Source organism: Gymnoscopelus braueri (genome assembly GCF_963280865.1).
Source record: "Gymnoscopelus braueri genome assembly, chromosome: 9".
Classification (NCBI taxonomy): Eukaryota; Metazoa; Chordata; class Actinopteri; order Myctophiformes; family Myctophidae; genus Gymnoscopelus; species Gymnoscopelus braueri.
This window is the reverse complement of record NC_137610.1, coordinates 13,810,257-13,830,499: the sequence shown is the minus strand read 5'-3', so window position 1 is coordinate 13,830,499 and position 20,243 is coordinate 13,810,257. Positions and strand designations below refer to the sequence as shown.

The 20,243-nt window shown below is 41.9% G+C and overlaps 2 protein-coding genes across 3 annotated transcripts; one reads left to right on the top strand and one right to left on the bottom strand.

Annotated features, from left to right (window-relative positions):
* The first annotated feature begins 391 nt into the window (after positions 1 to 391).
* hacd3 (3-hydroxyacyl-CoA dehydratase 3) lies at positions 392 to 5,200 on the top strand. Its single transcript, XM_080438459.1, has 11 exons — positions 392 to 562; positions 1,538 to 1,580; positions 1,671 to 1,744; positions 1,905 to 2,069; positions 2,427 to 2,472; positions 3,216 to 3,326; positions 3,428 to 3,555; positions 3,695 to 3,807; positions 4,054 to 4,160; positions 4,253 to 4,384; positions 4,466 to 5,200. The coding sequence occupies exons 1-11, from the start codon at positions 482 to 484 to the stop codon at positions 4,540 to 4,542; spliced, it is 1,077 nt and encodes a 358-aa protein (XP_080294585.1). The 5' UTR covers positions 392 to 481; the 3' UTR covers positions 4,543 to 5,200.
* Positions 5,201 to 5,611: 411 nt separating this feature from the next.
* On the bottom strand, positions 5,612 to 18,554 carry ints14 (integrator complex subunit 14). 2 transcript variants are annotated; one of them, XM_080438455.1, is made up of 12 exons: positions 18,512 to 18,554; positions 17,261 to 17,549; positions 16,882 to 16,989; positions 16,614 to 16,769; positions 10,384 to 10,502; positions 9,121 to 9,263; positions 8,936 to 9,028; positions 8,563 to 8,710; positions 7,943 to 8,076; positions 7,365 to 7,483; positions 6,395 to 6,460; positions 5,612 to 6,178 (listed from the first exon to the last, which is right to left on the bottom strand). In XM_080438455.1, the coding sequence occupies exons 2-12, from the start codon at positions 17,480 to 17,482 to the stop codon at positions 5,945 to 5,947; spliced, it is 1,542 nt and encodes a 513-aa protein (XP_080294581.1). In that variant the 5' UTR covers positions 17,483 to 17,549; positions 18,512 to 18,554; the 3' UTR covers positions 5,612 to 5,944. The 2 variants fall into 2 exon arrangements, with proteins under 2 accessions (XP_080294581.1, XP_080294580.1); XM_080438454.1 differs by having other exon boundaries at positions 18,508 to 18,552.
* Positions 18,555 to 20,243: the final 1,689 nt, after the last annotated feature.

Genomic DNA, 20,243 nt, shown 5'->3' with positions numbered 1-20,243 from the left:
CGTCGAGGATGAGTACGCACACGTTTGCAGAATATTCTGCCAATGTTGCCATGTCCGCTTATTATAAGCGACTTTGTTTTTTTCCCCCTAGTAAATTGCTTGTAAATATTGATAGTTGTTACTGCCCGGGGTTGCGGTTTTTTGGGGTTGTTTCTAAAGTGTATTTGCTTATCTGGGCCTGTTTCCTTATGTTGTTTAAACTAGTGTTTCTCAAACATTTTCAAGTCAAAGACGCCCCAAATTAATATTTGTCTGCGCGTTGTTAAAATGTTTTTTTTTTAAAACTCCAATGTTCTCACATTTTCTTCAAGATTTTCAACTTTTAATAGGTTGCTTGTTTCTCTCACAACATCTGGCAACATTGTATTCTGATTAATCCGCTCTAGCCTCCGTGTCGTTAGCATACAATGGCGCCCCTGTCATTAAGAGTGTGTGCTTGAATTTGCCATTAAGCCTCATTTAAACTTAAATAACCATCATAATGGCCATCCTCACGCCTCACGTCTATTGGGCCCAACGTCATGAAGAAGTGTTCCTACGTGTGGAGCTCATAGACGCACAGGTGAGCTGGAGGTTATTATATTTATTACTCAGTTATTATACTCAGTTGCGTGCCGGGGTGTCGTGCTCAGCAAATAGTAAATCTACAAACTCACCCTGAGCTTGTATATCTGCTATATTTACTGCATGCAACACCAGCATTCAACTGAAGTATAAATGAGACTTTCTTGCTGCTCAACATGCGGTCATGCGCACAATTTGCCTTCCGTAACTTTCGTTTTGTGTGAGGTGTCAGTGGTGGAAATTCAAAATGTACTTACTTAAAGTACAATAGTATTGGTATCAAAATGTACTTATAAAGTACCAAAAGTAGAAAAAAGTACTCATTATGCAGAATGTCCCATTTCACAACTTTTCCAATGTATGAAAATCGCATTGTATTGTTGTGTGAATGTAAATGTCCTTAATAGTTGCTTTACACCACTGGTAATTTGTGTACGAATCAATCATGTCTAACGAATATGGCTTGTTGAGACAGCTGCCCTATAGGGACCACTGTACCTGCCATCTTATTTGGAAGTTACTTTGAATACAATTTCACATCTACAGCTGCATGCCGATGGGTATCTGCATTTCATGCAAATGTTTGTCTATAGTCAACAAAGGGACCTAGGTCTCTTTAACGTTGTTATTTTAATAATAACGACAGCCTGTCGTTGTTATTAAAATAGTGTGATATGATATCACGCAGGTGCCAGTGCCAGGGGGGCTGTTGTCACCCCTGAAGTGTGTGGAGGTTGTGATGTGTGGTACAGTAGTAAAAACAAGTAATAAGTTAGTTAATAAGTAGTCATTAGCTAATGTTGTTTGGAAGATAATATATCATTATTTGATTGTTTATTTGAACTATGCTTAAGTGATTAATTGCATTAATTGCATTCTGGTTGCAAAGTATGGTCAGAAAGTGTGCCTGTAGTCTCTAGACTAATTTTGCTGAAGTAAGATTAACCAACTGCTTATCTGTAATCTCTTGTAGAATATTGACGTCCAAGTACATGAAAATGTGCTTAAATTCAGAGGTGAGTTATTTCCTCAACTGCACTGTTACATGTTACATTTTAGAAATAATGGTAAATTAATTAACATTTAAATTTCATTTTTGTTTTCAGCCCAAGGACATGGTGCTAAAGGAGACAATGAGTACGAGTTCAGCCTAACATTTTTCATGCCAGTGAAACCAGAGGTGTGTGCCTGCTTTGCACCAGGTTTATAGATTTTTCAGTCCACTATTCCTGACTCATGCAATTATGTTGGACATTTCTATCACAGCTCAATTGATTTGTCCAGTGTTATTTTTGTATTGATAGTTAGTGGCTCATGAATTAATTTGTATGTATGTTCAGGTGATGCATAAATCAACTGAACGTCAGGTGAATATTACAGTGAAGAAGGAGCAGAGCGGGTGGTGGGACAGGCTGACCATGCAGGAGCGTAAACCAGTCTTTCTGGCACCAGACTTTGACCGCTGGCTGGACGAGTCAGACGCTGAGATGGAAATACGTGAGAAGGTGAGAGAGCTGCATTTCACTTCAGTATGCTCACTTTTTACCATGCATCCCCCCCTCTACATGGACAGCCTAAATTGAAGTAATACATTTTAAACACGTTATATATATTTCATGCTCTGTGTTTTTGGATGTAATTTCTGATGTTTTCGATTCGTGCATCCGATGTACGCTTCTAAAAAAAGACTTAATGTCAATGGTGATGATACTGTAGGAAGCTGACTGTTCACATGATGCGTGTTAATATAGAAGTGTTTGACCACGGTAACATTTATGTTGGGTTTTAAAAAAGTCAAACACAAGAGGTACCAGACTTTTTCAAAACCTGAATAAAATATTGTTTTGTTTTTCTTCTGACAGGAGGAGAGGAAAAACAGACTGAAGGCCTCCAAAGCCCCAAAGGAATGTATGTACAAGTGTTTTGATCTGTATTAACATTAAAGGCTTCTATTTCAATTGAAACTATCAAATAGCAATCCCAATGTGTTAATTGTAGTACATTAGAAACTTTACCCACATAATAAAAAAAAAAAGTGACTTTTGGTCAAGTAAAACAGCTGAATCAGATCGATTAAAGATATTGTAAGATGTGGAATCACATTTATACATACTAGTGTCATTTTCCGGTGCAGTAAGATAACTTCACTGACATAATTCTCACTATTTCTTATTTTTTATCATCCTATTGTGTGATGAGATGAGTTTCAGAATACAGTGCTTTTCATGATGCTGATAACGTAGCTCATACTGCCAACAAAAGAGATTTAAGAGATTTAAAGCATAAATAGATGAAACCAACAGTGAGCTGATTTTATGAGAGATATCAGCTATGTTAGGCATGCACTATATCAGTCAACATACAAAGCTGTATCATACAGCACCCAGAACTAGTATCATACTCAACACATTGTCGTCACAAATGTTAATTTGACCAAACATATACTGGGGCAATCAATCATTGTTTTAAATCTTAACCACTTAAACCCTATATATACTTCGTTGACTGGGGTCCCCCAGGGGTCTAGGCCCCCTACTTTTTTCCTGTTACACCAAATGTATTCGCTGATATTAGCCGATCTAACATGTAGATCTTTTTTGTTGTGTTTACACCTTACTACATGTCCATTAATTTAATCCATCTCCTTTCAGCATTTAGCAGTGTGAAAGCTGGGTTTTTGTTCATCTATAACCTTGTGCAGTTCCTGGGCTTCTCCTGGATCTTTGTGAACATGACTGTACGGCTTTTTATTTTTGGTCAAGGTGAGGATTCATTATTTTGTTCTTACAATGGTCTCACTGTGTGAGTCAAGCAAAACCTTTGAGATTCTCTACCTAACACGTAATGCTTTTCCCTTTTTTAGATTCTCTCTATGACACATTTCACACCATATCGGACGTCATGTTCTTCTGCCAGATACTGGCATCAGTTGAGGTACTCAACGCTGCTTTCGGTGTAGTGAGGACTGGAGTTGTACCAGTTTTTATACAGGTACTGTATTTTCATTTTCCACAGTTTTAATAATGTCAAACCAGTATTGCCCACTTTCTAGACGTCACTTGGCAATGTCCTTCCGATGCCTATTTCTGTGTGGGTGTTATTATGGTGTGTGTTCTGCTGTTATCTCCAGGTGGTTGGGAGAAACTTTATCCTCTTCATAATTTTTGGCAGCTTGGAGGAAATGCATAACAAGCCAGTTGTATTTTTCGTTTTCTATCTTTGGAGTGCCATCGAGATTTTTCGGTGAGTGGACACTGATGCTCATAGTGAATTTCACGCACGCTGGATTACTGACATTTCTGATAACCCTTTCAGTCAGTAGGAATATATTTTGACAATGTTTGAATAGTTTCCTGCATGGGGGTAGAACTTTCTAATAATTATGATTATAAGTCTGTGCAGTCTTTCTCCCGCTGAACTGCATGGCCATTTTACCACATATCTTGTCTTTAAATGCTTTATTGCCTTTGTACTACTATCCATTTCCAGGTATCCATTTTACATGCTGGCCTGTTTTGACACAGAGTGGAAAACCCTCACTTGGCTGAGGTACACCATCTGGATACCACTATACCCACTGGGTGTTTTAGCTGAAGGTTAGGTTGCTCTCACTTCTTTCAATAGAAGACAATCAACTGCATTTCAGTGTTAATAAAATAATTTAAAAAACGTCTCCTTATCCCACCAGCTGTCGCTGTGATCCAGTCCATTCCCATCTTTGATGAGACAAAACTCTTCAGCATTATTCTGCCCCAAGCCATTGGCAAGTCCATTGGCTTCTCCTATGTCCTGCACGTCTATCTCATTCTCATGTTTCTGGGTGAGTCTCTGCATATAAACACTCTCTGGTCAAATTGTTCAGATGGTAAATGTTGTGTTGTAACGCTAATCTTATGCACAGGACTGTTTATCAACTTCCGGCATCTCTACAAGCAGAGGAAGAGGCGGTACCGAACCAAGAAGAGGAAAGCAAACTGACATTCAACACTGACGGAACACCTCCGCTGCCTGCTTACTCCTGGGACCGTGGTTGAAATTAAATTAACTGTTCATCTCAAGTTATTTTCTTTCCTCAGCCTGTTTAACCTAAATTACTTAATTATCGGACCACTGTCAGCATTCCACAACTTACAATAGGAGGAAGCCGTCTCCATCACAGGTGTTTGTTTTTCAAGTAGAATTGCTATCTTTATACTGTAGATCAGAAAACTGAGTTATTAGGGTGTGTTCACACTGTACGCCTTTTATGAAGAAGTGCTGCCTATTTTTTTTACAGTCAGTGTGAACATGCCCAAATGACTAATTTTCTATCAATTACACACGTCATGAAGCCTTGCATTCATGGAGATTTTTGTGGCTGCTCAGTAGGATACCCTTTGAGTCCGGATAGACGCCGGCGGTCATCAAATTATTGGCTTAGGAATGTGTCAAAACCATGAATTCAAAGGCTTCATGAGGTGTGTAATTGATAGAATATACTGTGAACTACTTTAAGTTGTAGAATTTGTTCTTTTGTCAAATATGTTTTTGTTGGTAGAGTATTTAACTGTGTTTACTTTGTGTTAAACCGTTTTACAAATGTTTGAATTGATTATCCCAGGCACCAGGAATAAACACTGTTGGGTCATTTCACAAAGCTTCATGAAGTATTGTTGTATTTATTATATTGCTCCTGCTTTGTGAAATGCCACACAAATCTCAGGGTGAAAACTATAATACAGGTAATAGTGAAAATAAAGGCAACACCAAAGAAAGTGTCTTAAAAATATTCAATATGCTGCCAGAACAGCTTCAGTATGCCCTGTGGTTAGACGCATGGGCATTCCAGCAGCATAAAATTGCTTCACTTCAAAATGTATTTGTATTCATCTGCATTTAACAGAGCTAAGCTATGGCAAATAATTTATGCTACAAACTTAACATTTCTATTCCTCATTTGGATTTTTTTGACAGTTAACCGTATTCTGAATGTCGTGAAATCCCCTGTATTTCTGAAATGTGGCAGTTTGATACGGAATAAAGGTTCTCAAATAAAACTGTCAAGCAGTCATGAAAAAGACTATATTTGGAACAGTGTTACAAAATCTATATACACAGTACACCAACAATTACAACATGGACCTTCTGTTATTGAGCAGGTTTTGCTATCTTGGGTGACATGGGAACTAAATGACCAGTGTATACGGCATTTGAAACAATTGTTCTTTGTTCTGCTGACCACTTAACAGCGTTTTGGAAAAACCTGCTTTCTCCTAATCGTGTATCCACAGTCCGCACCATTGACATAAACAGTGACTGTCAAAAAAAAAATGAAAAAAGCTCAATAAAAATATTACAATAAAAATATGAAAGTGTGCTAATTCAGTCCATTGTTCCAGACTCAGCTTGAGAAGTCTGTATGCATGGGGGCGATGTTGTGGTCAAAAGCGGCATACTGGGAGTCGCCAGTGCTGGCCAGTTTGAGCTGCTGGGCGGCATGGGACAGCTGGAAGGCTGCATCTGGGTGTGCCGAGTCTGGCAGCAGTGTGCACTCCCGCTCCAGCAGCTCACCCACCCCCTTCAACAGCTCCCAGAAACCAAAGGCCAAGGCAGCCTTCCGCAGACGGTTCAGCTCCTGGTGCGTTCACAGAAACACAACAACCAATTAACAACGAGCTTAAAAGCTGATCTGCTTTGGTAGTTATTCCCATAAATAACAGAAATATATGGTATACCTTTAAAATATACAAAAATGGCCGAAAATATATTTGAGAGAAATTATACCAGGAATCTATAATAATAATAATATTGTGTAATAGAAAATAGATTTTTCCCCCAGCATGGGTTTTACCTTATAGAATGTTTGAGTCTTCTCTGGCAGTTTCCTGGCATTCCTCAGGATCTTCTGCACGTCAGTCTGTAGAGGGATATGCATCTATATTTATGCAGGGCTCTTAAGTATGGGTGGGTGGGTCGGTCCTTCTAACACTTTGGTCTCAAACAACATCTCAACAACAAATGATTGATATGACAATTTCTGTACGACTTAACACCAGAGGATGAACCCTACTGATTGTGGTTACCCCATGGCCAAGTGCAACCATTCGAGTGTGTCATTTCGAGCATGTTATACTGTCTTGATATCTGGGAAGGCTGTCAAAATGGATGAACAAAAGCGCAAGTTGGTGTGGTGGAATTATGGGAAAAAAACGTTGGCTGCAGTAGCTTCAACATCTATAGTACACCCCCAACAGGGTGGCAGCATGGTGTCTAGGGGCTGCAAACGGGATTTCAGAACATGCTGATGTACGTACATTGTGGTACCCCTTTAACGAGGGTTGTGGCAGCTACACTAAATTGCTTTCAGGGTTAAAAGGTAGGCTAAGTGGTTTTATGGCTAAAACAAAACGTTTTTTCTGAAAAGATTTAACCTCTATATTCAGATAGTAATCATTGCTATTGGAGTGTTTGTTCAGTAACAGGGGTCTTGTGTACAATGAGGGTTGACAATATCACCCAATCAGGAGAGAGTATCCAATTACAGTTATATTTGGGGCGGGCATAGCTGAATGGTTAGTGAGCCCGCCTGGGGAGCCTGTTACTGAACAAACACTCTATAGCAGTGATTAGTATATTACGGTAATATAGAGCGATAACACTTATTTTAACAACAACAAAAATCCTGGCCATTTAAAATGAACTTTTGCATTACTGAAATATTTTACCAATGAAAGAAAAAATGAACGAACAGAAAAGGCACAATTACATCATCCGGCAATTGGAGTAAAGTTGAAGACCACAAGCAACTGCAGGTAACATACCTGAAGCCCACTGGCTTTAATCCAAACAGTGACATTCTGGGCGTAGCTGCGTTTAATCGACGGCTGTACGGGGAATGGACTTTTACTATCATCTTCTCCATAGGGATTTTCAGCAGCCTCTGAAACAAGAATCCTCTCATGTAAAATGGGAATCAAGCCAGACTATCACAGGCACACAGGAAGCAGATGTAAATATTTAACTAATTGATAATGATAACTGATGTACACGAAAGCCTTTGAACTCTCAACTGGACTATACTGGACTAGTGTGTCATCAGTCAAATAAAACTTGGGCAGTCTAATAATATGTTTATTTGGTGTAATAATGATAACGCCAGCAGGTAAAACACTATTGGCAATGTGTTCTTTTAAACAGTGGGGCATAAAAGACTGGTGTAGCTAAGCAACAGCTGTCAGTCAAATCCACCAATGGCAGGTGCCATTTACTGGTCTGCCCACAAAGGGCTTGCTAAAAGTATGCAGAAAGGTTACTAGCCGCTTTCTCGAAATGTGTGTGCTGGTGAGAACCTTGACTTCTATTAACCTTGTGTGCCAGCATACTGGGAACAGGAGGTTACCTGATATTGGTCCCAGCTGGCAGACTTTCCCTAGCCAGGGTAAAGGCTCTGGACCAGGCTCAAACAAAGACATCATCAGGTTAGACTTCTTCTTGCTGTCTGCCTGGGAGTACAGCATACCATACCAGTCTGGCCTGCAGACAGATTATTAGTACCCTAGTAACATTTAGACGTTTAACATGATCTACATGAATATGTCAAATTGTCGCTTTTGGGCAGAAACCTTGTAACTCTTTGTATGTTTTTTTCATAAATGAATGCTCTATGTTATAGTTTATCCTTCATCATATGACAGTGTCATGCTAAAGTATTGAAAATAGCCAATCTACATCTGCAAGCTCACAACGCATCACAATGCTATTTTCTCTACTTTTGGAAATATTTAGAAAAAATCGGAAATGGCATGGGACACCAAGTCGAAAGTGGGTAAGTCTGTTTGTGGGTTATAAATAACGAATAAAAAGTGTTATCAAGACCTTGTGACTAAATAATAACTACATTGGAAAACAGGTTCTTTTTTCAATTTCCTGAAAAGTAATATTTTAGGGTACAAGGATACAAGGTTTCTGCCCGAAAGCGATGAAATGTGTTCAAGTTTAGTAGATATATTTTTTACTCACGCCACTTGTACCAGCGCCACCATGCCCTCCACCTTCAGACTGCCATGTAGAAGAACACAGAAATTAGGGCTCTTCCCTGCCATCTGACTGGCCGAGGCCTCCTCCTCTGGCTGCTCGTCTGTGGCTCCTGTGCCAACTTCATCCACCTCTGTAATAACAACGCCCATTAACCACATAAATCCTAGCAGCTCTATTCTGGGCATGTCACAATAGGTGAAGATTCGGTATATTAGATGAACATTTAGCAAAAATAGACAAAGCGTCTCCGAGCATTAAGCTAAAATAGCAGATCTACAAGCTCACAATGTGTGCTCACATTGAGAGCCCATTTCTAATAACGGTAACATGCCTTCGAAAATGTTGTACCACAAACCTTTGTTTACAGCAATGGGTAGCACTAGATGTCTGGATATGACGGGGGGACTGGAGATGTCGCCGATCTCAATGAAGCCCAAAATCTCCAAATCTGCAACAAATATATCAAATGATATACAGTAATAAACACTTGTGATAGAAGCCTCTATTGTAGGAACTGCAATGTGAAGCAAGATGGGTTACTTGTATTGACAGTTCTGGGAATGGGGTCCACCTCCTCATCCACCACAAAAGGCTCTGGTCGAGGGAAGACCTGCACATCTGAGGACAGGTTGCCACAGTGGAGCACAGCATGTAAAGGGGAGTATGCATGGTCAATCAGTCTCCTGGAGGAAATGGAGCAGATAAGAGAGGTGTGTCACAAAAATACGTTTTATAATAATACCCACCATGTGCTATGATTTCACGGCTGGAAGGCTTGTTTGTTTGTTGTGTCGTAGGGGTCGTAGAGGTGTGCTTTCCCAAACCTACAATGAGCTTTCTTATTGACATTATTGCATGTTCTTTACTGGCCGCTCTGGAACTTCAAGATGTCCAGTAATGTCACAAATTAAACCCAAACAGTGTGGTGTGTCCATGACAATACTTTACTCTCTAAAGACCAGCTTTTCACCCCAGAAATTGGCATAAATCATATATCATATGAGTCAGAACTGTTTTATGTAGTCTTTCGTGTTTCTTATTTGGCTTATTAACACATCGGGTGCCAAACACGGTCTGAACCGTGTTTGCGCAGAGTAGCGGTCCGGTGCCGTTTCACGGTCCAGACCGTGAAATATGTGTTTTTGTTTTTTTCGTTTTTCTCCACACGGGCGGGGCTAGAGCAGCTCTGGGAGTACCCATTGTGATCCTGAGAAGGCCAGATAGATCACCGGAAACAAAAACATGGCTCCCATCCACTTCCTGTCTATTTCCTTCTTTAAAACGCCTATATCTCCGAATCTGTTTCCGGTGGGGAAAACCGGTCATGCGCGATGCGCGATCCCCCCCCATTGTAACTCGCGAGTGAAATGTTATCGTTCCAGGCTGTAGCCAGGGTCATCGCGCTACATGAATGGATGCTTTTTTTTACATGGATTTGCTCCTCGTGGAGTTTAGAGCTTTAGACATGAAAGCGCAGTCAATGGGGAGAATGCTGGCACCCAACGTAAGTTGTTATGAAAAAATGCTGGCACCCAATGTGTTAAGTAAATAACTACTACATTTCTTAATCAATATCTTACAAAACAGTCGTCCTAAAACTGTTTTGTTCATGTGATAACCTATTCCTTCCACCATGAGCAGCACAGAATACACTCAGTGCCTCATCACGCCCCTGACGTTACCAGCATAGCTTAAATACACAGCGCTCCCATTGAAAACATAGTATAGCTCAGGAAGAAAAATGCCTTGATGGACACAGCTCCTATGAGAAGCCACAGGCATTCATTGTAAACACAGACATACCCAAACATGGCCTGTACACTCTTCAAGCACAGCGGTCCCTCCATGGTGAAGATCTGTCCCTCTCCTCCACTGAGATTAAGTAGTTCCTCCAAGTTGTCCATAGTGTCAGTCATCTGCAGCTAGAGTTACAAAACAGAGAGTGGTTCACTTTATAACAACCAAGGCACAACCAGGATGTATAAAACCAGAATCAGGCAAACATGAACGTGAAAAAAGATCAACCACATCAAAGCACATGTCCTCAACTCAAAGCTTTGTGATAGGGGGAGAATGGAAACTGAATTTGAGTTGGCGCCTAGTGGCCGCATTCAAAGTCAAACTGGAACTGTGGGGATGGCGAATGAACAGCAGCATATTTTGACATGTTCCAAACATTAGCAGGGATTTGGGGAGACTGACTGAGACCTTCCTTCTCCCAGCTGGTGCATGATCACATAGGTTTACAGTCAGTGGAGTTCGAGTGTTACTTCCAACCCACCAAAGACCCACGAAGTGCAAGCTTTGTAAACGAAAAACCAACCAAAAAATATTTTTATGCACGTATAAAGAGAGTATACATTGTGGGTTAATAATGAATAAGCCTAGGTTTTTTCAAAAACATTTTTTTACAATCAATGGTAAAAAATCAGTTCTTCCAAAGGCCCTTGACCAACCTTTCCCACAAAGGTTTGTGCGCAACTTTTGGACATATCCTATTAAATCAGTCAGCCAAGGACACAAACAATACCTCTTTGTTTTAGGTATAGTCTGGTTCCTTATGCTTTGATTTAAAATGTTGTTGGATTTTTTTGAAGATTTGCAAAACTATACATTTTTGGAAAGGTTATTGTCTAAGGAATCAGAAAATCAATGTTGCCATTTGCCCAGATGTGTATATGGCGGCCATATTGGCAATTACAAAATGGCCACCATTTTTTAATATCTCGGCCTCTAAATAAGCTGGAACATTGATTTTAACTCCTAAACCTACATTTTCAGTGTCGAGGAATCCAATGGTGGTAATTATAAAGCTACAAAACTTTACAACATTAACCCTTAGATGCATGACTGAGTCCAAAATGACCAGATATGGTTGTTTTCTTGCAATATCTTTGAAATAAGAAAATCATTTATCAATTCATATTCCAGCTGTTCCTAAAAACATGTTTCACTTGCTCATTCAAATTAAATGTTAACTTACCACTGATACTTTTAAAGACATTTTTGTTTTTGTATTATTGCTACTCTAAGCTTCCATAAGTGTGTCCAAAATGATCAAACTGTGGCTGATATTAATTGCGGAAATTATTACAAAGACATGCACATCCCAATACTACTAGGATGGGTGCTGAATCAAAAAGTGTAGCTTACACTATACTTGAGAGTAGATCCACACACCAAGTAGCAACACCGTTGCAAGCATTTTATTTGCAGTGACTGTACAAAAGGCCAGTAATCATTGCCCTCAGACTGTATTTGTTAATTATTTTATGTTGTGGCATGTTCAGGCATTCCAGACCCCCGCGCGAGGGTGCCGGACAGAACGGTAATGATCCTTCCGCAGGTTCACCTACGGAAACCTTGTTACGACTTTTACTTCCTCTAGATAGTCATGTTCGGGCGTCTTCCGAGCGCTCCGCCGGGGCCGTGACCGACTCCGGCGGGGCCCGTCCGAGGACCTCACTAAGCCATCCGATCGGTAGTAGCGACGGGCGGTGTGTACAAAGGGCAGGGACTTAATCAACGCGAGCTGGTGACTTGCGCTTACTGGGAATTCCTCGTTCATGGGGAATAATTTCGGCCCCGGACATCTAAGGGCATCACAGACCAGTTATTGCTCCTTCTCGTGTGGCTGAACGCCACTTGTCCCTCTAAGAAGTTAGTCGCCAACCACACAGGGCCGCGAAAGTAGTTAACACATTGAATGCCAGAGTTATTTCAGATGTTTCATTGAGAAAAAAAAAGTACTCAGGAGCCTAGATACAGAATTTTTAAGTTTTAAGTTAACAAGGAAGTAAAAAAATTAACCAGGGTCCTATTCCATTATTCCTAGCTGCGGTATTCAGGCGACTCGGGCCTGCTTAGAACACAATTTTTTTCAAAGTAAACGCTCCGGACCCCAAGCAGGACACTCAGAGCATCGGGGGGGGGCGCCGGAAGGCAGGGACAGGGACGGACGGTGACTCGACTGGCGTCGGACCGTCAGCTCGATCCCGAGATCCAACTAGGAGCTTTTTAACTGCAGCAACTTTAAGATATTAAAGCTATTGGAGCTGGAATTATCGCGGCTGCTGGCACCAGACTTGCCCTCCAATGGCTCCTCGTCAAAGGATTTAAAGTCCACTCATTCCAATTACAGGGCCTCCAAAGAGTCCTGGATTGCTATTTTTCGTCACAACCTCACCGTGCCGGGAGTGGGTAATTTGCGCGCCTGCTGCCTTCCTTGGATGTGGTAGCCGTTTCTCAGGCTCCCTCTCCGGAATCGAACCCTGATTCCCCGTTATCCGTGGTCACCATGGTAAGCACGTAGCGTACCATCGAAAGTTGATAGGGCAGACACTCGAATGACACATCGCCGCCACGGAGGGCGGGCGATCTGCCCGAGTTTATCCAGAGTCACCAAAGCGGACGACGCGGCGCCCGAGAGCGCCGCGCCGCGCCGCGAGGGTTTAGGATCTGATTAATGCACGCATCCCCGAAGGTCAGCGCCCGTTTGCATGTATTAGGTCTAGAATTACCACAGTTATCCAAGTAACTGAGGAGCGATCAAAGGAACCATAACTGATTTAATGAGCCTTTCGCAGTTTCACTGTACAAGCCGTTTGTACTTAGACATGCATGGCTTAATCTTTGAGACAAGCATATGCTACTGGCAGGATCAACCAGGTAGGCCTCCTGTTCCGCCGCGGAGAGCGCGCCCAGCTGAGGCGCGCACCGTGGGGTTGCCGGTCCGCGGAGACCGCCAAGGCCCCCCGTGAGAGGGGCGGCGGGAGCTCCCGGTGGCGCGCACTGCGACGGTCGCCACATCCTCCTTTGCCCTCTACCCAGGTCGACAGGATGTTACGGGGGATTGGCGCCCATGGCCCGTTTCGCAGCTGTTTGGTCGGTCGCCGGAGTACGCGACACACGCAGGGTTTGAGAAACGAGTCTCCGGAGCGCGCCCCTGTGGCAAACGGATCTCCTTGCCGAGCCCCGTGATGGGGCTCGAGGCGAGGCCGACCGCGGGGGCCCTCGGACGGTCCGTGGCAGGGCAACTAGGGCAGACGGGGCGTCTCGGTCTCGTTAGGCCGGTGTCGGCCGCGGAGGAGTGCGGAGGACAGGCCGGGGCCTCTCCGCACGTGGTCCCTCCGTGCCTGGTTGGGCCCGCAGGCTGCAAGCAGCGTCCGCCGAAGCACACAAGGTGCCGGCGGGGCCCTTGCAAGAGGCGGGCTACGAGTGCCAATCGGTCAGAACGTAGTGGGTTCCACGGCCTTCGGGCGGCCTGGTTCCCGGGTCACAGTGCAGCGACTAGCGGCCGCCGGCAGGCCCGCAATCTGGGGCGGCCTGCCTGCGTTTCGTCCCCAGCGTCCGCATGCTGGTCCATATATCCGGGCTGGGAAAGGTTGCCGATAGTCCCGGGAGAGAATTTCAAAGGAGGGGGCCACTGCCGAGCCCAGATCGTCCTGGGCTCGCCGAGGACCTCCAGGGTACCAGGCCGCCCGGCCGTGTCCGACCGGAGGCCTCTCTCTCGCCTGCCGTCGGCCCGTCCTCGGCGTCCGCACGCCTGTTCCATATATCCGGGCTGGGAAAAGTTGGGTCTGGAGTGCTTTTGGATGAAGCAGAAGTGACAGAAGGAATGCTGTCAACACTGGAGCTGTCAACACAAGGGTATCAACATCAAGACAATCCCTGAACTGCGATGGCATCTGTTCTGCAAACACAGGGCAGAAAGTGACAAGCTCCCTCCAACACCTGGAGCTCTGAAGCAGCACATCTTGAGAGTCCATGTCCAAACAAGGGCATGGGCACAAGCAGCCATTGCTCTGCAGGATCCACAGCTGGATCCCTTGCAAAATGGGTACTTCAAACACTTGGATGGCATGCTGAAACCAACGACCACAGAGGTCCTCCCAGCTCCAAAGGCCATCCTTGAGATGGTTCAATGCAAGTGTAAATCTGACTGTTCTTCTGGCAGATGTTCCTGCAAAGCTAAGGACTTAGCCTGTACTGAAATGTGTCAGTGCAGCAGCCAGTGCCAGAACGATGACGATTCCCAAGCTGTGATGCACGAAAGTGATGATGATGATGATGATGATGATGATGATGATTATGATGATGCATAGAGACTGTCTATGATTACACATGTCATGATGTTTAATATGGTTACACAAACATCCAAAGTTCACAGTTAAAATAAATAAAAAGAACAGTTAGTATCTGACAGACTGCCTGGGCTGTGCTGTTTTTTACCCATATGGTGGATTATGTCAATGGGATGATAAAAAAAATGAAATAATAACTTGCACCATTGGATTCCTTGACCCTGAAAATGTAGGTTTAGCAGTTAAAATCAATGTTCCAGCTTATTTAGAGGCCGAGATATTAAAAAACGTACATTTTAGGGTGGCCATTTTGTAATATGGCCGCCGTATACACATCTGGGCAAATGGCAACATTGATTTTCTGATTCCTTAGACAATAACCTTTCCAAAAATGTATAGTTTTGCAAATCTTCAAAAAAATCCAACAAAATTACATAGTGAACCAGACTAGTAACTAGACTAAACCAAACCACACCACACCAACTCACTGGTGAATTCTTAAGTTTTCACAAACTCCTCTAGGTGGCAGCATCACCCTACGGCCTACGCCTAGGAGGCCAATATAAGTGAAATGCAAATCCATATACATACTGGCCAAGGAATAAATGTTCTATCAGTATATATTCTCATGTGAACAACAAATATTGCAAGGACGGAAAAACATGTCTTACACTTAAGCCCATTGCATACTACACTAGAACAGTCCAAGTTTGTTCGGTTGGCCCAAAACTATAGGGTGGGCAGTCTCGGAGCACATTTTGTTGTTCAGTGGAGTAGAGATGTTGTGATTAGCCGAACTAGTTCGGCTACTGTGACTGGTCAGAACTTGGTCAGACGTTCAAGATGGGCGTGATATATATTGAGTTTTGTTTCTGCATTCAGCCCAGCTTAATACTGTCAACAGTGAAGAGTGAAAAGCAGCGATAGCTTGGAAGAGACACTAGCCAACTTCCAGGAGGTACAAACGCTTCTGCAATCTCTCTCTAGTGACCATTCATAAACACAACCTAGCGCTAGAAAGGGCAAAACCTCCATAACTCTGTCATAAATTCCCCAAAGCATGTAGCGATATCCAGGTATTATGCTGGCTGTAGTCGACACTGACCAATGACCAATAGCATGAGCTGTGGTGGGCGGGGTCTGACTTCCAAATGTGTTCTGTGGCAGACTGGCGGTATGAATTGCTATTTGCCTGTCAACCGTTTTTCGGTTCGGGGAACCCTCCCAAACCGAACTGTTCTAGTGGAGAATGCAGCCACCTTTAGCAGTTCTAACAGTACATTAAAGGCCTGAATGTTTTGACCGAGACTACTACAGAAATGTAGTAGAACGTTGCAAAAAATCCATTAAATCTATTAAAATGAAATTGCTCTATAGTGCTTGACAACGTGTCGTCACGTAAGGCCATTTAGATTGATGCCCTTAAATATTGCCTTGATGGGGTGGCCAGTTTAGTGTGTCAATCATATGATGTGTGCTGCATCTCATTCATTATAGGACCCCCTCGAAAACGAGATGCTACATCTCAAGGGGTTATTCCTAATAAAGAATTTCAATCATCATTCCTTCTCCCCACCTTGATTGAATACTTGATTAGTCAGAAATGTAAACCGCACAGAGTACAGTGAGACATTTAGGCTAAAAGGATAACACAGTGTCACTTCACTGTCCTGTCTATGAAGAAACACAAAATGCAATCCTACTACCCCAGCTCTTTTTTTTCATAAGCAGAATTCAGTGCTAGTGTAGCGGAGTGGCTCAGAGCCTCTGCCTGATGACCGAAAGCCTAATATCTCCCCCAGCCAGGAGGGGGGGGGGGATTTCCCTTTAGGCTAGTGGATAAGAGGTTGACTTTCCACACGGGAGACCTGGGTTCAAATCCCGGCCGTTACAATTGCAATTCAGAATTAATGTGATTAAAAAATACAATAAAAAATAAAGACTCAATACCTCCTCTGCATTGGCGACACACATGACGAACAGCTTGGCAGGAAAAGGGAAGGGGAGTGGGAACTTCTTGTCTTCTGCACGGTGCTTCAGTGTCTGCAGGGAATGACGCAAGGAGCCTTTTCCAATACCAAGAGACCCATCTGTCACCAACACCAGCTACAGGAAAAACAGAGGCTAATGTGGATGAGAAGACAATCTCCATCGTGGTTGCTTTACATCATTCTATTACAAATGAACCAGTGATCGAGGTGGAGAGACTGAAGAATACCTGACAGGGACAGGAACTGCCCCACTCCTGCTGCACTATGTTGCTGACTCCGTTGAGAGCTGATTCAAGACAAGTTTTGTCATAGTCTTCCAGATTGCTCAGAGCCTCCTGTAAAGGATCGATAATTGACAGATAACGGACTTGTCCCAGAAATATTCCCGGAATATTAGTTCCAGTGTCAACAGGAATATAATCATTACACACAGTCACACACACACACACACACACACACACACACACACACACACACACTTTGGCAATAAAGTGACATGCAATGTGATGCTCGACACATACTGTAGCGTGTCACAACAAAGTGATGACCAATGAAAATATGTTATTTTGGTTGAGCACTAACGCTGCAGAACAAATGTGGCTTTACCTGTAATGTGTTGTAATCTCTGGTGAAAGGCACCAAAAGCTCGTAGAGGGAAGAGAAGGCCACCAGTGATGTGAACTCCAAACGGTAATTTACAGCCATGTGTTCAAACAACATGGTGAGTCCATGAACAGCCAAGTTCTTCCTCTGAAACTCTTCGTTGACTTCCAGTGACACTGGCCGTGTCATGGACAAAGACACGTCCATCAGCACCACAGTCGGCATGGCTCCTTTCTACAGTGACTTCTAAAAGCAGACTGGAGTTGTTATGGCAACGTGTAACGTATTCCAGCTGTATGGAAAACACAGGTAGATTATTACTGTGACTGTCTCAGTTGTTCAGTTAACAGACAAGTTAGCTATAGCTGCTCAGAAGTGACAAAGGGGCAGAGGTGTAAAGTAACTAAGTACATGTACTAAAGTACTGTACTTGAGTACAAATTTGAGGAATATTTACTTTACTGGAGTATTTACAATTGTCTGTACTTCTACTCACTACATCTCAGAGGCAAATACTGTTATAATACTTTTACTCCACTACAAATATTTGAAAACTTTAGTTACTAGTTACTAATTTGGATTATTATTACAAAATATACATTAAACACTTCAGCCCTAAATATATTTCGGCCATTTGAAAATGGCAGATCTACAAGCTCACAATGCGTGGTATTGTGAGCTTGTAGATCTGCTATTTTAAAAAGATTTTTATACATTTTATACATTTGAAAACTTGTGAAATGGGACATTCTGCATAATGAGTACTTTCTACTTGTGGTACTTTAAATACATTTTGATACCAATACTTTCACTTTTACTCAAGTAAATTTTTAATTCCGGACTTTTACTTTAAACAGAGTATTCTACATAGTATTGATACTTTTACTTGTGTACTTTTTCCACCACTGCAAAGGGGCATAACGTTGTTAAAAATAACTGAACGTTAATGTTTGTTTATTTGGAGTAATAAAAAAACTCTACATTCCTCAGAAGTGTAATTTCACTGTTGTATTTTCATATATTGAATGATATATAAGACAGCTTTGAGCTTTTGTTTGCCAGCTAACGTTGCAACATAGCAAAGCCACTACTTAATTTAGCATTATGTAACCTTAGCTTGTATCAAAGAAACAAATATCCCAACACTGAAACTGGTGTTGATTCGTTAAATTGGATGCACGTGTAAAAAGGCACACAAATGTACATGGAATGCAAACTATAATGTAAACAAAGTAAGCAACACATCATACATGCCTGCTGCTGTCAACGTTTCAATCGCCATGAACAAGTCGGACTCTCTCTTTCGCTGGTGTTTTGACCAGGTGGGCGTGGTTTTGAGTTTAGGTTAAAGGGGTAGTTCACCCCCCAAATAACTTTTTACTCATTTTTATTCATGGATATTTATTTGTTTTTGTCGCATTCCTTCCTTTATTATTTGATTATAATAAATTTAGCCCCATTGATTCCGGTAGGAGACACGAATGCATTTGTGTCTCCTACCGGAATCAATGGGGACACATTTATTATAATCAAATTATTGGCTTAGGAATGTGACAAAAACAAAAAAATATCTATGAATTCAAGGCTCCAGATGGTCAGTAATCAATAGAAAAAAAGTTATTTTGGGGGTGAACTACCCCTTTAAAGCAGTGGTTCCCAAACAGTGGTCGGGACCTATTTGAGGGTCGCGGACCCATTTTTATGGTTCGTGACCACAGTCTATGGTCGCGACTCACAAGCAAATATACTATTTTTTTAAACTTCTTATTAAATAATAATATATAAATATATATATTTCAAAAGATTTTCATTATATATTTTTTTCTCAATTATTAATTAAAAAAAATCTAAATAAAAAAAGAATTAAAAAAACTTTAGAAGTAGTGAAAATAGCAGATATAGCAACCACTGGATTAAGGCAGATTTTCTGTGAGGTTAGGGTTAGGTTTAGGCATATAACCACGCCCACCTGGGCGAAATACCAAAGAAAGAGGAGGTCCCATGAACAGGTTTGTGTTGTGTACGACGACCAATTTTGTCCGTGCTGAAGCTGCGAGCTTACGAGCAATCCATTAATAGTTCCTACCTAGGCGTTTACGGACGTGAAAAAAGAAAAGTGCGTTGTCGATGCAAATGTTAATATAATAAGCCACAGTTTCACTATAGATGCCATATGCACAAGATTTAAATATATTTTACTATAGTTTTTAAACGATAAAGTTTCATGTCAATATAGCGACGATGTGTATGTATCATAAACCAATTAGTTATGTTGTCACCATTATATTTCCTTTAACCACTCAAACCCCTCAAACCACTCAGGGTTTACGCAGTGTCTTTTCCGTTTTCTGTTATTGTGGGTGGGGGAAGATGTCGCTGAAAATAGCAGATCTACAAGCTCACTTGTATTGTGAGCTTGTAGATCTGCTATTTTCAGTGACAGCTTTCTCCACAATACCGATGCTGGGGTTTAAGTGGTTAAATCATTTTAACACTAGTTGGCTTCATAACACTTTAAACAGAGACTGACAAGATATAACTAAATATTTCATTCCATCAAACATTTTAAATGAATGGCCTATGAGCTTATGATAATAAAGTGAGAGTGAGACAATGCACACATAATCCTCTTAAGACTTCACAGGTATTAGGTTTTATGCTGATCCATTGTGAAGACTCTTGTCCTGCGGTGCGTCCTGCTTGACCCTCTGGTCATTGCCCACAATCTGGACTCTCCACAGTTTGTGCCAGTGAACCCAGCTGTGGATTTAATCTTTTCTTGGAGATTCTGGGTCCCTGTTTTCAGAAATCGTCCTGTCAAAACTAAGCCTGCTCCGTAAGTGCTTCTAGTTTTACATTTCTTTTTTTTTAAATATAGGCCTATTTATTTGTTTTCTTTGATGTAATAATGAGCAAAACCTTTAGCTAAAACCATAGTTAATTTCATTTATTTATTTAATAATAATGATAATTTTAGGTGTACAGT

Bases quoted from the DNA above. Each gene is read 5' to 3' on its own strand.
- ints14 (XM_080438455.1), bottom strand. From the start codon at position 17,482: ATGCCGACTGTGGTGCTGATGGACGTGTCTTTGTCCATGACACGGCCA. The intron at 9,029-9,120 runs GTAACCCATCTT...TATTTGTTGCAG, and splicing joins TCCCAGAACTGTCAATACAA to ATTTGGAGATTTTGGGCTTC. The intron at 6,461-7,364 runs GTATGTTACCTG...ATCCCTCTACAG, and splicing joins TTAAAGCCAGTGGGCTTCAG to ACTGACGTGCAGAAGATCCT.
- hacd3 (XM_080438459.1), top strand. From the start codon at position 482: ATGGCCATCCTCACGCCTCACGTCTATTGGGCCCAACGTCATGAAGAA. The intron at 3,808-4,053 runs GTGAGTGGACAC...ATCCATTTCCAG, and splicing joins AGTGCCATCGAGATTTTTCG to GTATCCATTTTACATGCTGG. The intron at 4,385-4,465 runs GTGAGTCTCTGC...TCTTATGCACAG, and splicing joins TCTCATTCTCATGTTTCTGG to GACTGTTTATCAACTTCCGG.